Raw genomic sequence first — 15,556 nt, 5'->3', positions numbered from 1 at the left:
CCACTACTGTTTTTAAAACAGTAAGCCGTATACAGCATACTGCGCAATATTGAGTACGTAGTGAAACAGTATGCCGTTCCGAACGCAGTCGGTGTAATGTGACCCCTCCAATAGCTGTGTGAGAAACCCCGTACAACCGGAAGCGGAAAAAAAAAAAACTCCCGCGGCATGAGTTTGGCCGCCATTTTGCATCAGACCTATTGAAAAGAGTGAGATAGCAGACACGGCGGGATTTGGCCACTTTATCCTCTTTCAGTACATTTCCCTCTGGATTTATCCCAACATAATCCAAGATATTAACTGACAGGTATGAGAACGTTCTCTTGAGATTTCCTGAGCGCAGAGTCGGTTGTGTTTGCGGTGAAGTGATGCTTCTTTGGCTTTCAGTAGAGAGTAGAGAGTGATCGCACCGGCTTCTGTGGCGGCACGCACGCGGCTCAACTCATCACATATCCGATGAGCGGCATTCGTGCGCGTTTATGCGTTATTTACCGACTGTTGTTCGCTTTCTGTGCACGTACACGGTTGAAGTAGTGTGGTAAAGTCATGATGTGGTTGTTGTTCGCTGGCTGATCAAACACGATGTCGCCCCCCCTCCTCCCCGAACACAAACACACACACACACACGTTGTCAAACAAACAAACTTAACACGGCCAACCATGATTAAAGTTTGAGGCGAAAGTGTTCGTTTGTTCTTTTTAAAGCAGATAACGTGTCAAGTCTTGCTGAAAGACTCCTCCGAGGTGCTGGAGACAGGCTTTATTAGAGCGCAGAGTGTCCACGTAGCTCATGTGTTGTGGCCTAGTGAGTGTGCCCTTGTCATTCAGCATCTGACACAACAAAGAGACACAGCCCGATGAGAATGCGTGACTAGAAGTCATTTTATGTACACTGACTCCTGTTTGAAGCTGCATGTAAACATTTGTCACGGAATGAGCTAGTTCAGTCGGTCACACATTCTGTAAATAAACGGTTTCGATCACATCATTTAATCAAGTAATGAATGATCAAGCGCTAGGGTTGTCAGAGGTTTGTAAGCTGCACTGGTTTTGTGGTAGAAATGGCCGTTTTGTCTGTAGACAGGCAGAATCTCCTAGTGCACATGCTCGTGAAGCGGGAATTATTCGGCCGGCGGAACACGTGGACGTCTGAGTGATGAAATGCGCTAACAGATATAGGACATGATGCTATTGTCTTCTTACTGTAATATTCTGTTAATGGTAATAGGCTAAAATATTATAAAAATGGCATAAATGCCATATTTATGAATATTGCAGTTCATGTCGATCAGACAAGAGTGCTGATGTCTACAGAACTAGCAATAAAATTACTCCATGGGTGTTATCTGTATTATTGAATGAAATCAAATAAGTTGTTGAAAATAATTGTGCATAAATGCTACAACAGGTTTCACAACTAATAACAAATGCTTTTAATGACAGCTTTTTTTTCTCTTTCTAAAACACGTTTTGGACTAGTTTTTGGCTATATTGAGGTTATGGTGGAAAAAACAGGCAATGCTGTGAGTCAATGCCTTTAATATCTCAATATGACTAAAAGGGATCGATTATGTCAGCTGCAGTCGTTTTTTATGTGAGACTGACTTCCACAGTACATTTTCTGTAATGACATGGAAGCTCTATGAACAATAGAAACGAACAGTTATATGGAGTTTGGCATCCAAGTAGAATCATCTAACACAAGGGCTTAATTTAGTATGGTCTGTGCATGTTGTTTTGAGTTGAATAATTCTTTATTTTTCAGTAGCAAGTTGTTAATTTAAAAATGTACAGTAAGGAATTTAAAGTGGATATTTCAAGTGCTGTGATTGGTCACAGTTTATAAGTGAAGAGTAATATCTGTCATCAGCATCACCAGACAGAATTACGCACATGGCTGTTATCAAACGGGTTTTTCTGAACACTTTCTTCATCTGACCTCATTGGTCAGACAGATGGATTGTCCCGCCCCAAAGCAGTGATTGGCTCATTGTTAATGAGTCGAGATGGCTGTGATGATCAAACAAACAGCAATGTTTTGAAAGTACCACTAGGAATGTCTCACAGCTGTTTGTGAATACTACACTGAGATATGAATAGAAATTGACATATACATACATACATATACATATATATATATATATATATATATATATATATATATATATATATATATATATATATATATATATATATATATATATATATATATATATATTTAGGACTGATACAGTCTGATAAATTATATGCATGAACAATTTTTAATTATTAGTCCACAATATTAAAAAGCGCATTATGAATTTAGACAATAAACAGTATATAATGGTTATGTAACATTTAATGATGCAAGGTTGTTTTGAAGTCTTAATGGCTGCTAATTATTTTGTTTCGGGATGTGTTTGATTAAATCTTTCTCATTTGATTCTCAATAATGTTTGCTACTTGCAAAATAAAATCCAAACAGCACAACAAATTGCTTCTGTAAATGTTGTTCCTTAGGCCAAATGATGGTTTGACAGATTATCTGTGTTCTAATAAAATTGCATGCATGTTGCATAATAATAAAAGAATAAACAAATACTGTTTATAACTATTAAATGCTGCATACAGTAAGTAAAATCAAGTTTGTCCTGCAGTGTTTCTGCATCTCTCTACTTCCGTGGTGATGAAGACAGCCAGCAGGCTCCAGATCGCTCAACTTTGACCCAGTTTTGGATTAATTTGGCCCCTTACATCTGCACAGGTCCCGGAGACATGGCCACGGAACATATAAATGGAAATGGTACCGATGAACCCGTGGAGTCTCAAGCGGCTGTTACCCATTCAGAGCACTTCCAGACGCTACTAGACGCCGGCTTACCTAGAAAAGTTGCAGTCAAACTAGATGAGATTTACATAGCAGGTGAGACGTTACCCATCTAACGCTCTGTGTGATTGCATGTTCACTCTTAGAAATATATGTTCCAAAAATGGGGAGTTTTGCAGTGGTGATTGAAACCAATAGAAGAACCTTCTTTGGTTCCACAAAGACCCTTTGAGTTGAGATTTCTCAAAAGAACACATTTTTATTATTTTTTTTTATTTTATGTGTGTGCATGTGATTATTTTAATAATTTTAACAAACTTTTTCTTCTATAAAAAACCTTTTATGGATTTGGAAGGTTCCATGGATGTTAAATGTCCTTCGTGAAACCATCAGTGCCAATAAATAACCTTTATTGTTATATTGTGGTGTTTATTTCTGACATGTTTCACAGCTTCCAGTGTTTTACATTTATTTCCTGCATTTGGTGGGCATATTATTCAAAGTGACTTTAAGTATACATGCATTTAAGTGTGCATTTTGCCCTTGGAGTGAAACACATGACCTTGGCGTTTTGTTTATTACTATTATTATTATTATTTGATTTATTTATTTATTTATTTTTTTTACTACTGGCACTAATGATGTGCCCAATAACCTCTATGCAGAACCATCTTTGGAGATGTATTGTGTATGCAAAGCTGTTTTCATGTCTGGATGTTTGAAGTGGAAGTCTGTTGAACTGTTAAAGTCATAGTTCACTCAAAAATTAAAATTGTCATTTACTCACCCTTATTGCATTCCAAAATTATATTCCAAGCTTAAAATATAAATGTATTTATTCTGCTGAACGCAAAAGAAGATATTTTGAGGAATGTGGGTAACTGCACAGTTTTTGGTCTCCATTGACTTCCATAGCGTTTTTTTCCCCCAATATTATGAAAGTCAAAATAATTTTGTTGCCCACTTTCTTCAAAATCTTTTTATGTTCAACAGAAAAAATTGGAATAACTTGAGGGTGAGTAAAAACAATTGTCATTTTTGGTGAACTGTCTCTTTAATCTTACTGTTACATATTTATTGACATTTAATGACTGTTACAGCAGTTTATGCAAACAGATCACTGAAGCCAGTGTTTTGTCCTGCTGTATGTATGTTACTGTAATGCAGTTGTTGGCTCGCCACATGTCATATATTGAAGGAGCCAGTAATGATTTAAGTAGCTAAGAATGTGAATATTAGAATCAGCCTAACTGATTGCTAATTTTGAATGAACTGTGATCTGAACCTTAAGAACAAATCAGACCGTCAATATGAGTTCTCCTTGTCTGGCGTCAGAGGAAGCACGCTGCCAAACGCGCACATGCGGGAACAATGACAGCAGCTGGTCTTGATTAGATGATTAACGCTTATAAAGCGCTGTGTCTGTGAGATACAGTCAATGGCTCTGCTCTACTGTGTCAAATTACACATGACATCAATTGAGGAAAGCACTGCAGTGGTTCACATCACAGCATTCATGCGGATTTTAAAATCGTGTCTGGTATCATCCAGTGAAGGTAAATGTATTAACAGTTTGTAGTAGTGTGATAAGTATGTGTTTTTGTGCAGGACTCGTGTCTCACAGCGATCTCGATGATCGAGCGATTGAAGCTCTGAAAGAGTTCAATGAAGAGGGTGCGCTGCAAGTTCTCCTGCAGTTTAAAGACAGCGACCTGTCACATGTTCAGGTATGTTTGAGAAGGCCAAACTAATGCAGTCGCACACCGAACGTACCGAGAACACTCATACTTATCTTGGGCACTTGTTGTTATTTCATACTATAAAATTTACATATGCATTAACGTAAAAAAAAAAAAAACTGATTTGCATTCATTGATTTGTAGTGCTGTTTTGCATACGGTAAAACAAATGTGTAGTTAACTGTAGTTATCATAAATGAACTGAGTATATTGAGGACTATTCCCAGGCCTCAATGCTAATTTTCACTATTGTTGTTTTCATTATTTCTGACCCATGTTACCTTGTATTATAATAAATATGGTTGTTACATGTTAGTTCAACCATCCCTAAAGGCAAGTACACAGTCAGAAAAAAAAAAAAAGAGCAAATATATTTACAAAAGCAATAGTGCAAATAAATGCAATAGAACAAAGATACAAATAAAAAAAAAGTTTTCAGGTAGGTCTAACAGTAATATTCAAGGACTGAAATTTAATAATCAAATATAAAATAAATGAAATGTAGATTAATCCTTATTAAAGCTACAGAAGATATTGATCCAAGAGTTGTGTGATTTTTCTCCGTGAAATTACATGAAATCCATCTGGAAATTTCAAACAGATTTTTAATCTCTTTTAAAACTAAATTTGATCAAGTGGTATTTACCAGATGTTGCATAGGTCATTCAAGACTGACCCTTGCATTTTTTGCTTAAAGGTGAAGGCCCTACTCAATGTATGTTTTGCAAGATTCCCCTTTCTGTCAAACATTTTATTGGACTGTCCTGCTTATGTCGAAAACTCTTATGAAGTGAACATGCTTAAAGAGTTTTGTATAATTTCGAAAGAAAAAGTTTTAGAATTTTTATTATATGTTAATGTAAAAAATCTTTCGTAATGTAACCTGTGTTTGTTTGTTTGCTGCTCTGAATTGTTTTCGCCATGAAAATAGCCTAAGATGCTGACAGGGCATTAAATAAAAATGACACGCATCTGATTTTCAACAGTTCATGTTCACGTAATACATAACAGGCTGTGTTTACGAGAATATTTTTCCATATTATTTTTGGCTGTTGAAGTGCGATACCAAAGAGTCAGCTGTCCTGGGCCATCGATCAGACCTTATTGTCCTGGTTTTTATTATGTTGGCGCACAAACACACCTGCTCACCCATTGCTAATGTTTTGAACAGAATAAAAGTGCCTTCCTCTGTGGAGTGATGAAGACGTACAGGCAGAGGGAGAAACAGGGGACCAAAGTGTCAGACTCCACTAAAGGACCAGATGAGGCCAAAATCAAAGTAAGTCTGTGCAGCCAGTTAGTCAGGTTTTTTTTTTATTTCACAAACTCAATTGATCTCTCTGCCTGTTTATCTATTGTTCATTCTGTCTAGCTCTTTGTTGCTTATTCTTTCCATTCTATTGATCCAGTAACTGTCTGACGGTCGAGTGTTTTTGTTTTCTTCTTCACAGGCTTTGCTCGAGAGAACTGGCTATACGCTTGATGTGACGACAGGTCAGCGCAAGTATGGCGGTCCTCCTCCAGGGTCGACCCATGCTGGAGTTCAGCCCACCGTCGGCACAGAGGTTAGTGCTGTGGTCGTTTAAATGTGCTGCTAGTTTGTGTGAGTGATGAATGTCTGTTTTATTCTGCATTTTTTCTTAGATTATGTTCTGAAGCTGTTAAAATGCACTGCATGCCATCCATTTCTTAGACTTGTTAATCAGTTCTTTAAAACACTCACCTAGAGTTTGCATAAAAACCAGAAGTAGACTGCCAGTAATAGCAAGTAATGATAGTATTGCATGTGGCTTTATTTTAAAGCACACGGCATCATATCAGTGTCATGTTCACAGTACTGTCACTTGCATTTGTAAACAATAGTGAGTTTTAGGTGATTAACAATATACTTCATTATTGTCAATTTGGACAGTGTTTTAACTGATTACTTGCTGGAGTAGAAGTAATTGACTCGTGCACAATCCCTAAAATTTGCATTCTACAAATGTATACATTTTGTATAAACCACAGTGTTTCATTCCTGATTGAATCAGCATTTTTGAACAAATCAATCCATTCATAAAGACGAATCAGTTTTGAATGAATCAGTTGAATTGCTACCACCTGTTGGCAGTTTTGAGTTCATGTTCAAAGTATTTTAAAAACTTCAGATTTAGTTTTTCTAAATATTATTTTAAAAGCATTAGTCTCATAGAATTATGTAATAATTAAACAGCATAAATATATCTAAATGCTGCTTTAGATGAAGACTCTGTTCTACTTGTGCAGTGCAAAATTTTCTTTTTGATACTGATTTAATTAGATTTGTAATGGCCTACAGTGTCTTTATTCGAAATGATTATGATTGTAATGTGATTGTAACGTAAGAGTTTCACGCAAAAGATGATGCATACACCTAATAAGGTTAAAATTGCTCTTAAGGCCGAAATGCCCATTGAAATGAATGGGTGCCAGATCTTTTCTCTTAATAAAAAAAAAAAAGTTGGTAACACTTTATTTTACAGTGTTGTTGTTGCACGTTCCACTATAGAAATGACAGCAAATTAGATACAATTACAAGCAGGTAACCCTAAAATAAACCTTAGCCATAACCCTACATGATGATGATGATGATGATGATGATGATGATGATGATGATGATGATGATGATGATGTTGTTGTTGTTGTTAATAATATTATTTCGTACTTGACTGTGTAATTACACTGTGACAAGGATATCAAAATATAGTATAACCAAAAAGACAACAATCCCAGAAAGTACTGAGATGCCATTTCTGTCATTATCACAGATCCCCAATTGCTGGGAAAGGGTCTGCTGACAGTAGAGATGCACGATATTGGATTTTTGCCGATATCCGATATGCCGATATTTTGTCATCTCATTTTGGCCGATACCGATACCGATACCGATATATATCATTTTATTTGGAAAGTTAGTTTTTAACGATAACTTATTCGTTAGGATTAAATAAATAGTAATGAGTGGTTTACATTCAATCCCTTCTTTTTCATCAGTAGACTAGCATTATTTATGATCTGAATTTTGTAAATTAAGTTCACTTTTGCTATGTTATAAGCCGAACTTCGGATGCTTTCACTTTCGAATTCGCAATCTGAATACAACATTTCAAAACGAAAACAGAAAAGTAGAACTAAACTGGGTGACTGTGAGGGTGCTTTGCGGGACATGAACAGGACATAATTCATTGCTACAATTTCTTAATTCGTTCCTATGATTTATTAATTTATTAATTTGTAAAATGAGGGAACGAATTAATATGTAGTATTAATGAATTGTTAATTTATTCCCACGAAATATTTTATTTCCCACCTGCAATTTATCACAGTAAGAGATACGAAAACATGGATTAAAAGTGAATGACAAGAAAATAAACCTAAGAAATTAAAGGGTGAGACGGTGAGGATTTGGGAAAATAAAAATATTAAGTTATGTGGCAATTCGTGACCAACTGGCAAAACAGTACACTTTTTTTGCACAAGAATACCAACATGTTTACCTTCTCTGGTTTAACAAGCGGTCTTTTACCCTACTCGAAAACCAAATCCTCCGTCCGCCATCGTTTCCAGAATAGTCGCGTCCTTTTTGCCGTCACCACCTGGCTCGTGCTGACACTACAAATACAAACCAGGCTCTACACCCGAAGCGCTCACAACGAAAACTACTCTTTGCGTGATCAGTGAAATCCTGAATATGCCACGGCTTTGTAACTCTGTAACCCGCGCTGTATGGAGCAGTGCGACCACGTCAAATTTTAACTTGCACATTTAAAAAAAAAAAAAAAAAGTGACAGTTTTGATCATTCTAGAGCCCTGCAATACAAAGGCATTCAACATGGAAAGAAAGTAATAGAAATGTAGTCACTAAGTCATGTTTAATTATAATTTCTAATTATTTTATACGGTGCACTGCGCTCTGACAGGGCTGCGGGACACGAACATAATTATTTCCTACAACTTGTTAATTCGTTCCTACGTTTTATTAATTTATTAATTTGTAAAATAAGGGAACGAATTAAAAAGTCGTATTAACGAATTCTTAATTTATTGCCACGAAATCTTTTATTTCCCACACGCAGTTTACCCGCATAAATGATCCGACAACATGGATTAAAAGTAAATGACAAGAAAACAAACCTGCGAAATTAAAGGGTGAGACGGTGATGATTTGTGAAAAGAAACTATAAATATTATTAAGTTTGTGGCAATTCGTGACCAACCGGGAAAACAGGACACACAGCCGCTTATGGCTTTAAATGTATTGGCTCGAACTGCATGAATCCAAAAGTATGGTCGCTACTAACATTTGCCTGCTAACCAATTATTTAACTTATAAAGAATGCTTTGTACCTCACTTGTGTCATATTCACGAAAAATGTTTCATATGAGCAACAGTGTGTTTTGCCGTTGCGCCGCCGAAGAAAGAGAATTCACTGACCGCGCGCCGTAATTACTTTTTATTTTAAATGCAGATCATGTCATGTGCAAACACAGCCATTGGGTTTCAAAATACAACAAAGAGCACCATAAAACCATTTAAAATGTGCATTTAGCGATCTAGTGACTGGATATGAAACAGGCAACAGTAAATTATCCCAAATGGAACAACAGCGCGCTTTCTCCTATAGCCGCTGCTGCCACTGCACGTGCTATTGCTATGCATCATTCTGTATGTGTATTCTCAGTTTAAATGCAGCGATACAAAACAGTGAATCTACTCCTCATTCAGTCAAAACTTTGCTTCAAGAATGAGCCACACTGCTGACGTGATCTAATCCCTAGCACACCCTTAGCACATGTGAGTTAACATATTCATCTTATCGGCAAAACATATCGGCATAATTTTTCATATCGGGCCGATGCCGATATTTACATTTGAAGTCATTATCGGCCGATTCCGATATCAGTCCGATAATATCGTGCATCCCTAGCTGACAGTATAAAGTTTATTTCAGTAGGATAGGCTCTGTACTATATTTATGGACATCAGTCTGTGTACTATGGCTGAACTCGTATCTTCGCTCATAGATTTTTGTAGGAAAGATCCCCCGAGATCTCTTTGAAGATGAGCTAGTCCCTCTGTTTGAGAAAGCTGGACCCATATGGGATCTGCGTCTGATGATGGACCCGCTCAGCGGGCTGAACCGAGGATACGCCTTCGTCACCTTCTGCACTAAAGAGGCCGCTCAGCAAGCCGTCAAACTCGTAAGTAATCTTCCGATCGTTTCTGTCCTTCTAGCCTTTAGTTTTTTGGATTCTGACTGTAATTTTCCTGCAGTGTAACAACAATGAAATTCGCCCTGGGAAACACATCGGTGTGTGCATCTCTGTTGCCAACAATCGTCTTTTTGTGGGGTCCATCCCCAAGAGCAAAACTAAGGAGCAGATTGTGGAGGAGTTTGCCAAAGTTACTGGTAAGTGTTGGTGTTACTAACTGCCGAGATACTTGTATGTGTGTGCATTAGAGTTGACACATCGCTTTTACCGATTATCAAGAATATCAACACAGGTAGTTTGCGAAAACAGCGAAACAGTTTTTGCTTGTGCGAAGACAAAGTACACTTAATATTGTGCATATGTGCATGCACAGGACCACCCTGATTCTGTTTTATTTTTCAGATTCTTTCTCTATTCTAACAAAAAACTTTTATGAAATGCTTGTGCAAAAGAAATATAAAATGCATATCCAAATTGCACATGGATAGTACATGCTCTAAAATGACCAGATTTTATTTTTTTTCTTTCCCTTGTACATTATTATTATTATAAAAATAATAAAATTGTGCGATAGTAGTGATAAAGCATTAAATCTGTCATTTAGTAATTTCAGAACATTAATACTGGTAGTTTTCGAACACATTTCAGCACTATTTTAAATGGAATGCTTTTGTTCATTTTAATGATCTGTTTTGTAATCTGGCACATTTTCCAATTTGTTATTGTAACAGCAAAATATACTGAAGTTTGTTACTGAAAGTACATTCAGAAGAAGTGAACGTCTGCAATGAGTTTATCAATTTTTAGTTTTTTTGATTGACTGAAGAGTCAAGTGTTTGTGATGGATTTGTGTGAAAACAAACTTCAGTTTTCGGTAATTAATTTTCCATCCTGAATCTCAACAGAGGGCTTGAACGACGTCATCTTATATCATCAGCCTGATGACAAAAAGAAGAATCGCGGCTTCTGCTTCCTAGAGTACGAGGATCATAAAACGGCAGCCCAGGCGCGGCGCAGATTAATGAGCGGCAAAGTGAAGGTTTGGGGGAATGTGGTGACGGTAGAATGGGCTGATCCCATAGAAGACCCCGATCCTGAGGTCATGGCTAAGGTACGTTGGTTTCTACTAACAGCAGTGCAAAAGTAAGCAAGGTGGATGCCGATAAGACCAAAATTTTATGTCGTGATGAGTAATTTTATTCCGTGATAACAATATGTCTGAACTTTGCGTGTCAGTTGTCACTGATATCATCTCTGTCTGTGGGTTTGTTCACTTGCATGGTTGCACAATGTAACACATACATTCCTTAATTCTGAGAACTAAAAAAAACAAACGCCTTTGTCTTCAGACTTGCTTTTGAGGTTTTAAAATCTTTTAAATCTGCAGTCTGTTTCACCACTCCAGGTCATTGCTGTGCTAAACACAGACTATGACTGGAAAATGATTCCAGGCCTAAATATCAATGAGTAGTAATGAAACACAGCATGCCATACTTTACGTGTCTTGAAAGAGGACGGTTTTCGGTGTGTGGTGCGAGTGAAAGTGGCGTGCAAGATATGAAGAAAATGAAAAAGAAACGTAGTCAGCTCTATATTTAAAATAATCTTTTATATAGCATTACAGCAATTAGTGATGCATTTCTAATGTAATGTCAGTGCATAAAATGTAAATACTGACAACATTAGCTTAAGGTTGATTATCTGTGGCGCTGTGAGAAATTTGTATTAGAATAGCGAGAAGAATAATGAGAATTACAGAAACTTCACACTGAACACATTACAGCAATGAGAATGAGTTTAAATGTGAATGTAATTTGTTCTCATTTGTTATGCAGATGTTACATGAGCTTTATCTTTATGCAAAAAAATCTTCCTGTTTGTTAAATGATTCACATGCCAGAGCCTTGAATTATAAACGGTCAAAATGATATTTACTGAAAAGATTTTTTTGAACGTATTGCTTAGGTCAAAGTCCTCTTTGTAAGAAACCTGGCGAGCACAGTAACGGAAGAGCTTCTCGAGAAGTCGTTCTGTCAGTTTGGCAAACTGGAAAGGGTTAAAAAGCTGAAAGACTACGCCTTCATCCACTTTGAAGAGAGAGATAGCGCTGTTAAGGTAATTATCTCTTCCTCTGCATCATTTGAGAGGTTGCTGGTAATTTATGCACGGATTTTAACCAGTGTTTTTCTGCAGGCTCTAGCTGAAATGCACGGGAAGGATTTGGAAGGGGAACAAATTGAAATCGTCTTTGCAAAGCCGCCTGATCAGAAGAGGAAAGAGCGAAAGGCCCAGAGACAAGCTGCTAAAACTCAAATGTAAGATGACTTATCAACTTCCCCTAAACATACGTGGAGAAATATAGCACAACAGCGCTCTCAAGGTCTAAAAATGACATTAAAAATTATATTTTTAATCCTAAACATGCGCTTCTGTTTCAGGTATGATGAGTATTATTACTACGGGCCGCCGCATATGCATCCCCCGACGAGAGCAAGAGGACGCGGCGCTAGAGGAGGTTATTCGTATCCCCACGACTATTACAGCTATGAAGATTATTACGATTACTACGGCTATGACTATCACAACTACAGAGGCGGTTACGACGACCCCTACTACGGCTACGATGACTTTCAAGCTCACGTCAGAGGAAGAGGCAGCAGAGGAGCCCGCGGCCCCACACTGTCCAGAGGCCGCGGCTCCACCGGCACCAGAGGACGGGCCGGTTTCTCTCAGCGCGTGGGTCCGGGGTCCAGCCGAGGCGGCCGAGGGTCCAGAGGAGGCATCCAGCAGAGATGTCGAGTGGTACGTGATGTGTGGGTGGAGCATTCCTGGAGTGTTGGCAGGAGGTTTTGAAACGCTCTAGCCTAGATGTGCACTCACTTTATTAAGTCAAATTTGACAAAGGACATAGTGATCAAAATACATGTTTTGGCGTTTGTTTTTTCCTTCCCCTCCTTTTCATATTGCTTACATATGCAAGGCACCTTGTGGACGAAATGGACCAAAGGTTTGCACTTATCTTTCATTCATGGAAATTCAATTCACAGCACTTACGTGAACTGATTTATTTTAGACTGCTGCATATGCAAAATGTCTTCATCGAGAAGAACTCGTGTAGTGCGAGCTGTACTTAGGTCTGAGTGACAAAGCTTAAATACGTGTATTTCATGTTTGATTAAATTTTAAAATTGGTTAAAACCATTTTAGAGAGACAAAATCATTGACCAAAATGGTGACATCTAATTAGCGCTGCTTCCTTGTTTTGACTGTCAGTGTCTATTTCATGCACAAAACATGGATAAACTACAACAGGTAAACATGTTAGCTTGAAAATGCATTGAAAATGAAGATTTGTAATTTGTCAACCACCTTCTTTTAGTCTGTGCTTTTTTCAGCACACCATTTTCCAACACTGTTTAAATATTTCAACAATAAAATGGAGTAAAAAATATTGTTAAAAACTGCAATTTAAGTACAATTTAAATGTTTGTATACAACTTTTTGAGTTCTTGATTGTTAAATGATTCAACTTTGTTTTTGGTTTTCAGCTACTTTAATATCAGTTTTTGTAATAAATAAACTTTTGGTGCCTCAGTAGAATTTGCTTAGATGTGCTTCACTAATCAAAAGAACTATTTTAGCAAATTAGATTCTCCAAATGCAGAATTGAGTAAAAACAGTAAACAATCTAAAAACTTGCATGTTTTTATTACATGAACTCAGACAAAAGGACAAATATTAAATCATCATGTAAACATACCAGTAAAAATAATGAGTGGGGGGAAAAATGGGAAGGAATTGCTCAGAAATTGCCAGTAAATTTCACAAATAATTACTAAAAACAGCAAGTAACACTGACTTATGTGTTAATTAAGTAGAAGGACTAAAATAGTATTTTCTTGTAAAACGTACTCCATTAGTATGTTTTATTTCATTAAAAAGATTGTCCAAATATTTTGCTTTAAATAATGTTGCATTTATTATGCATTTAAATCTGCTAATTTGAAATGGTTTAAATTAATCACAGAAATAAAAGTATTAAACACTAATGCTTAATTTTTTGTTAGTAAAGTTTAAAATAGAGGATTTTAAAACACCTGTATTAACACTCTCATTTGCTGAAGACAAGGGAGGATCATAAAACTAGTCTAAAGATAGGCTCATTAGCAACTTAATAGGCAAAATAAATACTTTAATTGTGAATGTAACAGGTGCACTTTAGCAACGTCAGTCCTGCACCTGGACGTGTTCATGCTACTCATTGTGCCGCTCATTGGCACTTATGTCTTCATATTTCTTTGAAACCATTCTCATTTTGTGATGACTTGGATAACTGGATTTTCACCATCTCCTGTGCTTTTGTTGTGAAGGTCCTGCATGAGCTTGATTATGTAGCGCTGCTTATGTTTGTGTGAATAAAGCATGCATATTTTTTTTCTTCCTCCAGGGAAAGGGGGTCGAGGCTGGTCCTGACCAGGTAGTATGAAGACTGACTTGTTGTATGGGGTTACACCGGATGCTACCAGTGTTCATAAGGTTAAAGCAAACTCAAAGGTCCAATGATATTCCAGCCTGTATTGAAGCATATCTCCTATACTGCCACCCCTGACAAACCTTATAAGAGTTCTCGAGTCGAAACCCCAGTCGGACACCCAGTTTTCCCCATTCGGAGCCCGTCTAAATAAACCCTCTCACTACTACCCCCAGTTTATATAGTCCTCGCCTAAACACGACACATTCTGGAACTGAAGTTCAGACTCTCAAGGATCCCCAATGTCAGATGTGTTTTTGCACTTTTTCTTTTTCATTGTTTTTTTTTTTTTTTTCTTTTTTTTTTTTCTTTTTTTTTTTTTTTTTTTTTTTTTTTTTACTCCTGCGTTTGAAGTGGCTCAGAGGAGCTTGATGCTGTTGTATATTTTTGTGCTAACTACAATTTTGTTGTCGGAATGTCCATGTTAACCTAAAGCGCTTGGATTCGGCTAGAGAACATCTGCGGGTTTTTGGTGTAACCGCCTCGCATGGACAAGTCAGGCATTCCAGGAACGTGGTTCTTTTCAGAACTTGTCTTTTTAAGGGTCGGTTAACTACCTCAGTAGAGAGGATTCAACTACCCTGCCTGTACTGTAAATAGGGACACGTCGAAGCATAGGAGCAGGGCTTGTTTCTTATGAAATATGCACAAGGGCAGCAGATATTCTTAATGTAATATAGTCAATCGGCTGCTGCTCTGACATTGCAAACAGTAAAACTGGGCATGCAAGTGATTCTCATATGATGAGCTGGAACAAGCCCTGCTTTTATCCTCCTTTCAACTGAATTAGCTGCCTTGCTTCTTCAGATTATGTAGTTACTGGGTGTATGATTGTATGATAGTTTGGAATAAAATGTTACTTTTGTATTGGCTTAAACATCACAAATGCATCCGCTGCATTTGCTAAGCCCTGCAGTGTCCTCGTTTCCGCCGACGCCGGGCGCTTCTCGCGAACGCCAGTCCGAGAGCGATGAATTATGGAGGTTTTATAATCAATCATGACTATTGTCAGACGATCGATGTTGACGCTCGTTACTTTTTCCCGAGCTTGTGTTCGCAGGCAAGAGATGAGCTTGTTTTGGTGGAAAAAGGGATACTGCAGCTTCAGTTTATATTCCATATATAGCAAGCAGGTGACCGAACCATTCAACCGGTTTTGTACACAGTTAACTCCCTCTCGATAAAGCTGTAACATTGCAACCTTTTGAAAAGATGTGAGCAGTTTTAAACTATTGTTGGTGGCCA

The 15,556-nt window shown here is 37.4% G+C and overlaps 1 protein-coding gene across 4 annotated transcripts; it reads left to right on the top strand.

The window, feature by feature from the left end:
• The first annotated feature begins 156 nt into the window (after positions 1–156).
• Positions 157–14,642, top strand: syncripl (synaptotagmin binding, cytoplasmic RNA interacting protein, like). 4 transcript variants are annotated; one of them, XM_051133436.1, is made up of 13 exons: positions 157–307; positions 2,744–2,902; positions 4,415–4,533; positions 5,717–5,824; positions 5,997–6,110; positions 9,592–9,768; positions 9,842–9,977; positions 10,686–10,891; positions 11,746–11,895; positions 11,974–12,095; positions 12,219–12,582; positions 12,761–12,787; positions 14,228–14,642. In XM_051133436.1, exons 2-13 carry the CDS (start codon positions 2,755–2,757, stop codon positions 14,264–14,266), a joined length of 1,710 nt encoding a protein of 569 aa, XP_050989393.1. In that variant the 5' UTR covers positions 157–307; positions 2,744–2,754; the 3' UTR covers positions 14,267–14,642. The 4 variants fall into 4 exon arrangements, with proteins under 4 accessions (XP_050989393.1, XP_050989394.1, XP_050989391.1 ...); XM_051133437.1 differs by lacking the exon at positions 12,761–12,787; XM_051133434.1 differs by lacking the exon at positions 14,228–14,642 and having other exon boundaries at positions 12,761–14,221.
• The last annotated feature ends 914 nt before the right edge of the window (positions 14,643–15,556 follow it).

The sequence above is a fragment of the Labeo rohita genome, chromosome 17 (genome assembly GCF_022985175.1).
Source record: "Labeo rohita strain BAU-BD-2019 chromosome 17, IGBB_LRoh.1.0, whole genome shotgun sequence".
In the NCBI taxonomy this organism is placed as follows: Eukaryota; Metazoa; Chordata; class Actinopteri; order Cypriniformes; family Cyprinidae; genus Labeo; species Labeo rohita.
Note: the sequence above shows the minus strand (reverse complement) of the source record. Positions and strands in the feature narration are given on the sequence as shown.